The sequence below is a fragment of the Lissotriton vulgaris genome, chromosome 1_1 (assembly GCF_964263255.1).
Source record: "Lissotriton vulgaris chromosome 1_1, aLisVul1.2, whole genome shotgun sequence".
Classification (NCBI taxonomy): domain Eukaryota; kingdom Metazoa; phylum Chordata; class Amphibia; order Caudata; family Salamandridae; genus Lissotriton; species Lissotriton vulgaris.
In genome coordinates, this window is record NC_141685.1 from 1,273,745,372 (window position 1) to 1,273,757,120 (window position 11,749).

Here is an 11,749-nt window from a genome sequence, read left to right on the forward strand (position 1 = left end):
GTGAGGGTGATGTGTTGAGGGTGAGTGTGGGTGAGTGAGGGTGAGGTGTTGAGGGTGAGTGAGAGTGAGTGTGAGTGAGGGTTTGAGGGTGAGATGTTGAGGGTGAGTGAGGGTGAGTGAAGGTGAGGGTGAGGTGTTGAGGGTGAGTGCGGGTGAGTGAGGGTGAGGGTGAGGTGTTGAGGGTGAGTGATGGTGAGTGATGGTGAGGGTGAGTGAGGGAGGGTGATTGTGGGTGAGGTGTTGAGGGTGAGGGTGAGTGAGGGTGAGGTGTTGAGGGTGAGGGGATGAGGGTGAATGAGGGTGAGGTGTTGAGGGTGAGTGAGGGTGAGGTGTTGAGGGTGAGTGAGGGTGAGGTGTTGAGGGTGAGTGAGGATGAGTGAGAGTGAGTGTGAGTGAGGGTTTGAGGGTGAGATGTTGAGGGTGAGTGAGGGTGAGTGAAGGTGAGGGTGAGGTGTTGAGGGTGAGTGCGGGTGAGTGAGGGTGAGTGAGTGTGAGGGTAAGGTGTTGTGGGTGAGTGAGGGTAAGGTGTTGTGGGTGAGTGAGGGTGAGTGAGGGTGAGGTGTTGAGGGTGAGTGAGGGTGCGTGAGGGTGAGTGTTTGAGGGTCATTGTGGGTGAGTGAGGGTGAGGGTGAGGGGTTGAGGGTGAGTGTGGTTGAGTGAGGGTGAGTGTGGGTGAGTGTGGGTGAGTGAGGGTGAGGGTGAGTGAGGGTGAGGGGTTGAGGGTGAGTGAGGGTGAGATTGAGTCAAGGTGAGGGTGAGGTGTTGAGGGTGAGTGAGGGTGAGGGTGAGGTGTTGAGGGTGAATGAGGGTGAGTGATGGTGAGGGTGAGTGAGGGAGAGTTATTGAGGGTGAGGTGTTGAGGGTGAGTGAGGTTGAGGGTGATTGAGGGTGAGGGGATGATGGTGTGAGGGTGACGGTGTGAGGGTGAGGGTGAGTGAGGGTGGGCGAGGGTGAGGGTGTGAGGCTTATTGAGAATGTGTGTGGGTGTGTGAGGATGTGTGAGAGTGTGTGAGGGCGGGTGTGTGTGAGGGTGGGGGTGTGTGAGGGTGGGGGCATGTGAGGGTGTGGTTGAGGTCATGAGGGTGAGTGAGGGTGTGTGAGGGTGTGAGGGTGAGTGAGGATGTGTGAGGTTGAGGGTGTGAAGGTGTGTGTGGGTGGGGGTGGGTGAGGGTGCGTGAGTGTGATTGAGGGTGAAGCGGTGAATGAGGGTGAGGTGTTGCGGGTGAGTGAGGGTGAGGAGTTGAGTGTGAGTGAGGGTGAGGGTTATTGAGGGTGATTGAGGGTGAGTTGTTGAGGGTGAGTGAGGTTGAGGGTGAGTGAGGCTGAGGTGTTGAGGGTGAGGTGTTGAGGGTGAGGGGCTGAGGGTGAGTGAGGTGTTGAGGGTGGGTGAGGTATTGTGGGTGAGTGAGGGTGAGGGGTTGAGGGTGAGTGAGGGTGAGGGGTTGAGGGTGAGTGAGGGTGAGGTGTTGAGGGTGAGTGAGGATGAGTGAAGGTGAGTGAGGGTGATTGAGGGTGTGATTGGCATATGTGAGTCTTTAGCATGTGTTAATGTTTATTGTAATGTAATGTGTCTTTGTGTTTTTGTATGTGTATTGGTTTTATAAGTGTTTAGTGCATTTTGTTAAATTGTGTTTTTATTTGTGTTCTGTTAAAGTGTAGTACGCTATGTATTCCCTTTACGTTTGTTACGTAAGGGATGTTAGCGTTCTAGTTTTTTTGGTGATGGTGATGTAATGTTTAGCGTGACGTAATTTTTAGCCAATCGCAGCGCTACGTTGTGTGACGTAGCTTTGCGTTTGACGTGCGTCAACGGGGCGTTTTCTAGATTGGTGTGAATGTTCGTGCGGTAAAGGCGTGTTATTCCTCCGTGGTTGTTGCTGCGTCGTTTGACAGGTAAGATGTAAATTTTTTAACATTGAGTACATGAATTTGAATGTATTATTACTTGCGTGTATCTAATTATTAGTAGTAATGTTTTATTAGGATGTATGAGTGTTTTATTTGTATTGCGACTTGTGTATTTTTGACCGTTGACTTAGAATATACTTTTGTACTGTTGTAAAAGATCGATGCTGTAATAATGGGAATGTTTATAAATGTTACATAAAGCAATGTATATTTTTGTATGTGTTATGTGTTTTAAATTGCGAACGTTGTAAGTTTTTTGGTATGTACTTGTTTATTATATTTGGCAATCCTATAATGTTTTGTTTGGGAAAGTTTTTATAATGTATATAAGTAGTCTATTTGTATGATTATTCCTTTTATTCTGTATTTTTTGTATGTATTGCTTTTTGATGTTTTGCATATGTGCGAGTTGGTGCAACATACTGTATTTATTGGCTAAAATGCATTATTGTATAGCTTTTGAGTGTATTGTATATTTTAATTGTTATTTTCCTTTATTTATGTTTTTTTATTAATATCCATTTGAAATGAATTTATTAAATATATTATTTGTCGAAAGTGCTTAAACACAAATTGTTATCGTCGAATATTTGAATGTAATACGTCATTCTTGTGGCACGTTTTTGACGCTAAAGTCAGTTACGTATATCTTCCGTGTATATTTGCAGGTAAGACAAAATATTGTTTGTTTATGTACTGTTTTATTTGCGAATTTAATTTCTTATATATATATGTTTTAAATTTTTTTTGCTGAAAATGTTGTCTCGCTTTTACTATGTAGCCAAATTTCAGTGCGACGTTTTGTTTTCAACGTATTATGTATGCACTGTGGCGGTTTGTGTGTAGTTTGTCGGATTTCTATACTTTAATCACTGATGTGGTACCCGCGCCAGCTAATTCCCTTTTTAGTAAAAATATATATAAAGAGTGACTTTGTAATTTGGTCCTTAAAATTGTATAAGGTTTTATTTCTGTGAATGTAATGTGTTTTTGGATTTTCAAATTATTTCGCTCGCACTTGCCTTGTGTTTGGCATTTTTCTTGTTATTTATGCGAATGCTGGCTCGTCTTTAAGTTGATTGTTCGCCATGCATTGACTAATCTTTGCTAGTGTCTTCCTGGTATGTAGTTCCTGTAGTTTCGTTTCGCCTGAGGTCGCACTCTGATGTTTATTTTTTCTCCGACGTGGCTTTTTTTTGTGTGGTTTGGACCCGTATGTGACTTGTTTCGTCGCTATGCTTTGTTTATTTTCTTTGTTGATTGTTGTAGTTAAAAGTATTATGTATGCACTGTTTATGTTCTCTTTGTGTGTGTTTTTTGTTATTTTCTATATTTCAGTGAATGAGCTGCTACGATCGCCAGGTAATTACTATTTTATTTTCATATTATTAAAGAGTGCCTTTGTGAGTTGTTACACTTTTGTTTATGCATTTCCTTTTTGTGATGTTAATCTAATTATTGTTTTCGGTCTTGCTTTGCTCGCACTTAGTTTCTGTCCGTCTCCTTTCTTTAGAGTGTGCTTTGTATGTTATCAATGCCTGCTATTTAGTTTTATTTTTTGCCATGGATTGAGTTCCGTTTTGCCGTACGTGTTTTTCGGTCGGAATTGCCTTGTGTCTGGTATTTTTCTTGTTATTTATGCTATTAGTGGCTCGTCTTTAAGGTGATTGTTCGCCATGCATTGACTAATGTTTGCTAGTGTCTTCCTGGTATGCAGTTCCTGTAGTTTCGTTTCGCCTGAGCTCGCACTCTGATGTTTTTTTTTTCTCTGACTTGGCTTTTTTTGTGTGGTTTTGACCCGTATGTGACTTGTTTCGCTGCTATGCTATGGCCTTTTTTTTTTCTATAGTTTTAGTTAAAGGTATGATGTATGCACTTTTTATGTTCTCTTTGTGTGTTTTTTTTTTGTTCTTTACATTTCAGTGAATGAGCTGCTACGATCGACAGGTAATTACTATTTTATTTTTATATTATTAAAGAGTGCCTTTGTGAGTTGTTACACTTTTGTTTATGAATTTGCTTTTTGGGATATGAATCTAATTATTGTTTGGGGTCTTGCTTTGCTCGCACTTTGGTTCTGTCCGGCTCCTTTCTTTAGAGTTTGTTTTTTGATGTTACCAATGGCTGCTATTTAGTTCGTTTTTTTGCCATTCATTGAGTTATGTTTGCGCGTGTCGTTTTGGTATGCGGGTCCTGTAGTGTACTTCCGTCTGAACTCGCCTCCTGTACCCAAAAAAGTTTTAGATTGCTGTTAGCTATTTTTGTTTTGCGTTTCGCCGTACGTGTTTTGTTTCGCAGCTTTGCATTGTCCTTTTGTTGTTCACATTGAAGTATTTTTATTGGTAGTATGTATGCACTGTTTAAGTTTTTTTTTGTGACGTTTGTCTGGTGAGTAATGTTGTAGTGCTGATTAGTGTTGGGGATGAGTGGTGCAGTGTCGTTGTAGAGTGTTGTTCAATGATTACCACCACAGTATAACTCTGCACCACAACAGTAGCACTGATCCTAACAACGGCATCACTGATGTCCATTTATGCAGCACGCAGCAATAGCACATTATCATTCTGCACCCCCACTGTACCATTGAGCAACATCAGATCATCACTCTGCCCCACTAGAGCCGTATTTAGCACACCCACAGTCTCATTTATACATAATACTGCAGTACTGTACAGCACCAAAGCATGCTTGTATAGCTGTAATTGTGTGTGCTACGTAAAAAAAGTGGTTAGAAAGCGTGCACTTACAGCCGGTGGTGTGTGTGACTGTTGAAAGCGTGGACTGATGCCTGTTTGTGTGGGTGTATGCATGGTGAAAGGATGCACTGATGACTGTTGTGTGTGTACGCCTGGTGAAAGCGTCCATTGCTAGATGTTGGTGTGTGTGCCTGTTAAAAGCGTACATGTTTGGATTGTATGACGTTTGTCTGCTGAGTAATGCTGTAGTGGTGATGAGTGGTGCTGTGGTGGTAAGTGTTTGTGTGTGGTTGTAGTGTGATAGTGTGTTGTTGTTGAATGATGCTGTTGTGGTGGTGCAGAGTGATGTTGGTGTGTTGCTGAGTGATGTTAGTGTGGTGCTTAGTAATGCTGTTGTTGTGATGTGTTGTTCTGTGGTAGTGATGAGTGGTGCTGTGTTGGTGTTCAATAATTACCACCACAGCATAACTCAGCACCACAACAGTTGCACTTCTCCCAACAACGGCATCACTGATGTCCACGAATGCAACACGCAGCAATACCACTTTATCATTCTGCACCCCCACAGTACCATTGAGCAACAATACAGCATCACTCTGCACCACCACAGCCGTATTTAGCACACCAACAGTCTCATTCATACATACTACTGCAGTACTGATGACTGTTGTGTATGTACGCCTGGTGAAAGCGTCCATTGATAGCTGTTGGTGTGTGTGCCTGTTAAAAGCGTACATGTTTTGATTGTATGACGTTTGTCTGCTGAGTAATGCTGTAGTGGTGATGAGTGGTGCTGTTGTGGTAAGTGTTTGTGTGTAGTTGTAGTGTGATAGTGTGTTGTTGTTGAATGATGCTGTTGTGGTGGTGCAGAGTGATGTTGGTGTGTTGCTGAGTGATGTTAGTGTGGTGCTTAGTAATGCTGTTGTTGTGATGTGTTGTTCTGTGCTAGTGATGAGTGGTGCTGTGTTGGTGTTCAATAATTACCACCACAGCATAACTCAGCACCACAACAGTTGCACTTCTCCCAACAACAGCATCACTGATGTCCACGAATGCAACACGCAGCAATACCACTTTATCATTCTGCACCCCCACAGTACCATTGAGCAACAACACAGCATCACTCTGCACCACCACAGCCGTATTTCGCACACCAACAGTCTTATTCATACATACTACTGCAGTACTGATGACTGCTGTGTATGTACGCCTGGTGAAAGCGTCCATTGATAGCTGTTGGTGTGTGTACCTGTTAAAAGCGTACATGTTTTGATTGTATGACCTTTGTCTGCTGAGTAATGCTGTAGTGGTGATGAGTGGTGCTGTGGTGGTAAGTGTTTGTGTGTGGTTGGAGTGTGATAGTGTGTTGATGGTGAGTGAGGGTGAGTGAGGGTGAGGGGTTGAGGGTGAGTGAGGGTGAGTGAGGGTGAGGGTGAGGTGTTGAGGGTGAGTGAGGGTGAGTGAGGGTGAGGTGTAGAGGGTGAGTGAGGTTGAGGGTGAGTGAGGGTGAGGGGTTGAGGGTGAGGGGCTGAGGGTGAGTGAGGCATTGAGGGTGAGTGAGGGTGAGGGGTTGAGGGTGAGTGAGGGTGAGGAGTTGAGGGTGAGTGAGGATGAGTGAGAGTGAGGTTGAGTGAGGTGTTGAGGGTGAGGTGTTGAGGGTGAGGAGTTGAGGGTGAGTGAGGCTGAGGTGTTGAGGGTGAGTGAGGGTGAGGTGTTGAGGGTGAGTGAGGGTGGGTGAGCGTGAGGGTGAGTGAGGGGTTGAGGGTGAGGCGTTGAGGGTGAGTGAGGGTGAGGTAGTGAGTGTGAGTGAGGGTGAGTCAGGGTGAGGGGTAGAGGGTGAGTAAGGGTGAGTGAGGGTGAGTGAGGGTGTGATTGGCATATGTGAGTGTTTTGCATGTGTTAATGTTTATTTTAAAGTAATGTGTGTTTGTGTTTTTGTATGTTGTTGTTGTTGAATGATGCTGTTGTGGTGGTGTAGAGTGATGTTGGTGTGTTGCTGAGTGATGTTAGTGTGGTGCTTAGTAATGCTGTTGTTGCGATGTGTTGTTCTGTGCTGATGATGAATGGTGCTGTGTTGGTGTTCAATGATTACCACCACAGCATAACTCAGCACCACAACAGTTGCACTTCTCCCAACAACGTCATCACTGATGTCCACCAATGCAACACGCAGCAATACCACCTCATCATTCAGCACCCCCACAGTAACATTGAGCAACAACACAGCATCACTCTGCACCAGCACAGGCGTATTTAGCACACCAACAGTCTCATTCATACATACTACTGCAGTGCGTGCAAGCTACAGAGTGTGTGTATTTTGTATTTTTTTCTTTATGTGAGATGGATTGGCTGAATGTTGTATGTGGGTGTGACTATGTTGTATGAATTGAGTGTATTAGTAGTTATAATTTCCCTTCTGTAGTGAAAAAATTACCATAGAGGTTTATAATTTGTATTCCACACCTTTTTATTTTTGTAAAACACACAAATATTTATTTTTTAACTTTGTACAAAAAATATGATAGCCTGCCAACATGCGAATTTTAGTCTGAACATATGTCATCGTCTTTTTCTTTAAGAATATTTATGATTTTTCCATTACAAAAGAGCACCTCAAAAGTTTGCGGCAAAAAATGTACTAGGGCATCTCCGATGTTGTCAACTTCATCATCTAACATAAACCATTTAATTAGTATCTCATTGTCTATGGGCATTGATTGATATTCGTCTGTGTTTGTCACCCTAATTGTGATAATACTAGTTTCATCTTCGGTGCTTTCGACGCCATAAATTTGAATGTCCATCTTTTCCTGTGGTGGGGCTGTTACCTGTTGAGAGAAAACAAATGCAACAATTAGTTAGTACATTTTTATACTTTATGTTTTGTGTAAGGCCCAGAGTGGGTGAAAGGGACAGAGTGGGTGAAAGGGACAGAGTGGGTGAAAGGGACAGAGTGGGTGAAAGGCTCAGAGTGGGTGATAGGGCCAGAGTGGGTGATAGGGCCAGAGTGGGTGATAGGGCCAGAGTGGGTGATAGGGCCAGAGTGGGTGAAAGGGCCAGAGTAGGTGAAAGGGCCAGAGTGGGTGAAAGGGCCAGAGTGGGTGAAAGGTCCAGAGTGAAAGGCTCAGAGTGGGTGAAAGGGCCAGAGTGGGTGAAAGGTCCAGAGTGAAAGGGCCAGAGTGGGTGCAAGGCCCAGAGTGGGTGCAAGGCCCAGAGTGGGTGAAAGGGCCAGAGTGGGTGAAAGGGCCAGAGTGGGTGAAAGGGCCAGAGTGGGTGAAAGGGCCAGAGTGGGTGATAGGGCCAGAGTGGGTGAAAGGGCCAGAGTGGGTGATAGGGCCAGAGTGGGTGATAGGGCCAGAGTGGGTGATAGGGCCAGAGTGGGTGAAAGGGCCAGAGTAGGTGAAAGGGCCAGAGTGGGTGAAAGGGCCAGAGTGGGTGAAAGGGCCAGAGTGGGTGAAAGGTCCAGAGTGAAAGGCTCAGAGTGGGTGAAATGGCCAGAGTGGGTGAAAGGTCCAGAGTGAAAGGCCCAGAGTGGGTGCAAGGCCCAGAGTGGGTGAAAGGGCCAGAGTGGGTGAAAGGGCCAGAGTGGGTGAAAGGGCCAGAGTGGGTGAAAGGGCCAGAGTGGGTGAAAGGGCCAGAGTGGGTGAAAGGGCCAGAGTGGGTGATAGGGCCAGAGTGGGTGAAAGGGCCAGAGTGGGTGAAAGGCCCAGAGTGGGTGAAAGGCCCAGAGTGGGTGAAAGGGCCAGAGTGGGTGAAAGGGCCAGAGTGGGTGAAAGGGCCAGAGTGGGTGATAGGGCCAGAGTGGGTGATAGGGCCAGAGTGGGTGATAGGGCCAGAGTGGGTGATAGGGCCAGAGTTGTTGAAAGGGCCAGAGTTGGTAAAAGGGCCAGAGTGGGTGAAAGGGCCAGAGTGGGTGAAAGGGCCAGAGTGGGTGAAAGGGCCAGAGTGGGTGAAAGGGCCAGAGTGGGTGAAAGGGCCAGAGTGGGTGAAAGGGCCAGAGTGGGTGAAAGGGCCAGAGTGGGTGAAAGGGCCAGAGTGGGTGAAAGGGCCAGAGTGGGTGCAAGGGCCAGAGTGGGTGCAAGGCCCAGAGTGGGTGCAAGGCCCAGAGTGGGTGCAAGGGCCAGAGTGGGTGAAAGGCCCAGAGTGGCTGAAAGAGATATTCCCAAAATGTTTAGTTTGTTGTGCTTACCTCCATTTTGCTATGGCGCGTTGTATTCAATATTTTCTGTGCATTGAATTCATGGACAGTTACGTGAGTGAGGGTAACATATTCTCCAAGATGTATTTTAAATAGTGATGCTTCTCTCCACAGTGTCACTTTTATGTCATCTGTTGCATCTTTTAAAGTAATCGATTTCAGTGGGGTATCTTGCCCATTGATAAAGACAGTCTTTGCGTCCTCTTCCTACACAAAAAGTAAGCATTGTATTAAATAGTGACTGTAAAAACACATAGTACTAGTGCGTTGTATGAATGGCAATATAATCTATCATATTTAAGGACCCAAATGAACATCCTTTTTAAAAGATTGCATAATTTATTTCTAAAAATGGCTTTGTACTTAAGACTTTTTAGACTTGCAATTTTAAAAACAAACAAATAAAAAAGATATGTCATTTACAATACCAATAAGTCCAACTTTTCTAATGCGAGACCTATTGCATTGCTAATGTTTTTTTTTAGTTGACATGATGACATGTTTGCGTTCATACTTACGGCAATTATTGTCCCTGAAACGGTCATAAGACTTTTTAGACTTGCACGTTTTATTTCCTTAATGGGAGAAGCCGATGGTGCAGGCGGATGCAAAATGTTCTTTGCTTGTTGGATCAGGCCCTCCTCAATTTTCATAGCGGGAAATTTTGTTACTTTAGTTTGCTTAGTAATTAAAATTGTTTTGTTTTTGATGATAAAGTTGCGTATTAGTAGTCCACAGTTACTTTTAGTTTGCTCATATAAATTTTCTTGATAACAAGTACATTTCATGGTTCCAGTTTTATCTGCTAGAGCCAAATGAAATAGAATTTTCTGTTCTTGTTTTGCATTTTTGTAAGTAGTTTTTCCAGAGCAGTTGATGACATTAACTCGTATGGGTTTCTGATATGGTTTGTTGTCATCGGTATTAATGTTCATGATTTCTTCAATAGACATCATCTGAAATAGAAAATGTGTTATAACATGTTAAATACAAACCCATATTGCTTTATGATCACTGTAATAGCATTCTAAAGTACCATAGTTGTGTAGTTGTTCATTTGTATATATATGATCTAAAATGGATTCGTAGTTAGTTGTGTAACTGTTAATGAGTTGTTGACATTGTAATTTTGCTTCAAAGAATCCAAGTAATTGCTTGGTGTTTGCATTTTGTTGAGATACATCCACATTGAAATCCCCTATAATGATCAATTTGTGTGTGGGGTAAAAATCCGTAATATTTGTGATAAAATCCAAAAGAGAAGTTATACTTTTTTGGGGTGGTTTGTATAAAATAATAATAAGGTAATCCGTGTTATAAATATGTAGAGTAAAATGTAAAATGTCTATCCCTTCATGTGTCTCATAAATAGGCAATATAAATAAATCTTTTTTGTAGTACATAATCATTCCATGGTTTGTGTTGTATATATGGAATTTATCAAATATAATGTGATGGTATTGTTCTATCGTAAAATCAGTAGCTGTAGCCTTTCTTGTAGTGTTGATCTCAGTTAGGCAAATAATGTCTGCTTCTAATATATTCCTATCCGCTATCATAGATGTAAAATTTTTCTGTAGTGATCTTATATTGTGTGCAATGATATTGAAATGTGCACTGTATGTATGTAACTGTGGGATATGTATTTCAAGTGGCATTTCTGTCCTTAATCTGTGCATTTCCTCATTAACTTGTGGATGTACTAAAATGTTACCTTCATCAAAATTGTGTACATATACATTTTGTATTGATTTTGCCCTGCTAATAGCAACATAATGCAAATGATGAATCTTGCTGTTATTAAAGTGTATATAAAGTGGTTCGAGAGTTGCACCTTGTGTGCGATGTATAGTGCGTGCTGATGCTTGGCGTAAAGGAAATTGCTTCCGTATAATGGTAATAAATTTCTTAGTGTATTGAAAATGTCTAGCTATAGCATGTATTGGTGTCCATGTATTTTGTATTTGTGAATGATATAAGTGTTTATATTGTTGTCTGGTTGTTTGTCCTATACTCTGATTGTCAAATAACAACCAAACAATAATAGGTGTATTGTTAATCAATTCAACTAATTGTACCACACCAGTTGCGCCATTTGTTAAACCATCATTGACATCCACATTGCAACTTAAATCATAACGAAGTTGTAAGGCAATGTGTAATGTATGTGAAAGGCCCATTGTTTTCTGTGGATCTTTGGGCAGTTGCTTAAGAATAGTTTTTTTCACATTTTCAGACAAATCAGAACTGACGGTATCGCTTGCTACTGTTATGTAGACTGGATAATCTTTGCAATGTTTTTCCAAAACCTTTTTGTTAATTTCATTAACTTCTATATTAGTTGACATGATATATGGAATTGTTTCTAATAAACTCTCATCAGGTTGTATTTCCCTTTGCTTAATTTGTGAAATATCTTCTTCTGTATGCTTGCCTTCTCTCAACCGGTTTAGTAATTGAGCAAATTGAAGATCTTCTTTTTGGCGCATAATTTTTGTTAATTCAAAAATTTTAAAATGTTCTTTCCATAAGTTAGCACTTAAAGGACCATACAACTGTGTAGAATCCTGAAAAATGTATCTGTCAAATACAGGTTTTAATTGGTAAAAGTCACCAATGGCTAAAATTGAAATTCCTCCAAATGGTTCATTAGATGATTTTATTTCTTGAAGCCTGTTATGTATAAAATGTAACATATTGTGTCCTACCATTGAAATTTCATCAATAATAACAACTCTAACATGCATCATTTCCATTTGTAGAGCAGTTCTATGTTCATGACTCAGTTGTTTATAAGTCAAACTTTGCGACACAGGTATTTTGAAAGTGCTATGCAGTGTTTTGCCATTAATATTATGGGCAGCCTTTCCTGTTGGAGCAGTAAGTAAGATATAAACATTATCAGGATTTTCACCTGCCTTAGTGTTATAGTACCGTAGTAAAG

General features: G+C 42.2%; 1 protein-coding gene across 1 annotated transcript; it reads right to left on the reverse strand.

Annotated features, from left to right (window-relative positions):
* Positions 1–7,150: 7,150 nt before the first annotated feature.
* LOC147748979 (uncharacterized) lies at positions 7,151–9,761 on the reverse strand. Its single transcript, XM_086936510.1, has 3 exons — positions 9,324–9,761; positions 8,797–9,012; positions 7,151–7,435 (listed from the first exon to the last, which is right to left on the reverse strand). Exons 1-3 carry the CDS (start codon positions 9,759–9,761, stop codon positions 7,151–7,153), a joined length of 939 nt encoding a protein of 312 aa, XP_086792636.1.
* Positions 9,762–11,749: the final 1,988 nt, after the last annotated feature.

What these genes read in the sequence shown, in the direction of transcription:
- LOC147748979 (XM_086936510.1), bottom strand. Translation starts at nt 9,761, where the DNA reads ATGATGTCTATTGAAGAAATCATGAACATTAATACCGATGACAACAAA. An exon ending in TTTCAGGGACAATAATTGCC is followed by an intron (nt 9,013 to 9,323) that starts GTAAGTATGAAC and finishes CTTTTTGTGTAG; the next exon opens with GAAGAGGACGCAAAGACTGT. An exon ending in CGCGCCATAGCAAAATGGAG is followed by an intron (nt 7,436 to 8,796) that starts GTAAGCACAACA and finishes TTCTCTCAACAG; the next exon opens with GTAACAGCCCCACCACAGGA.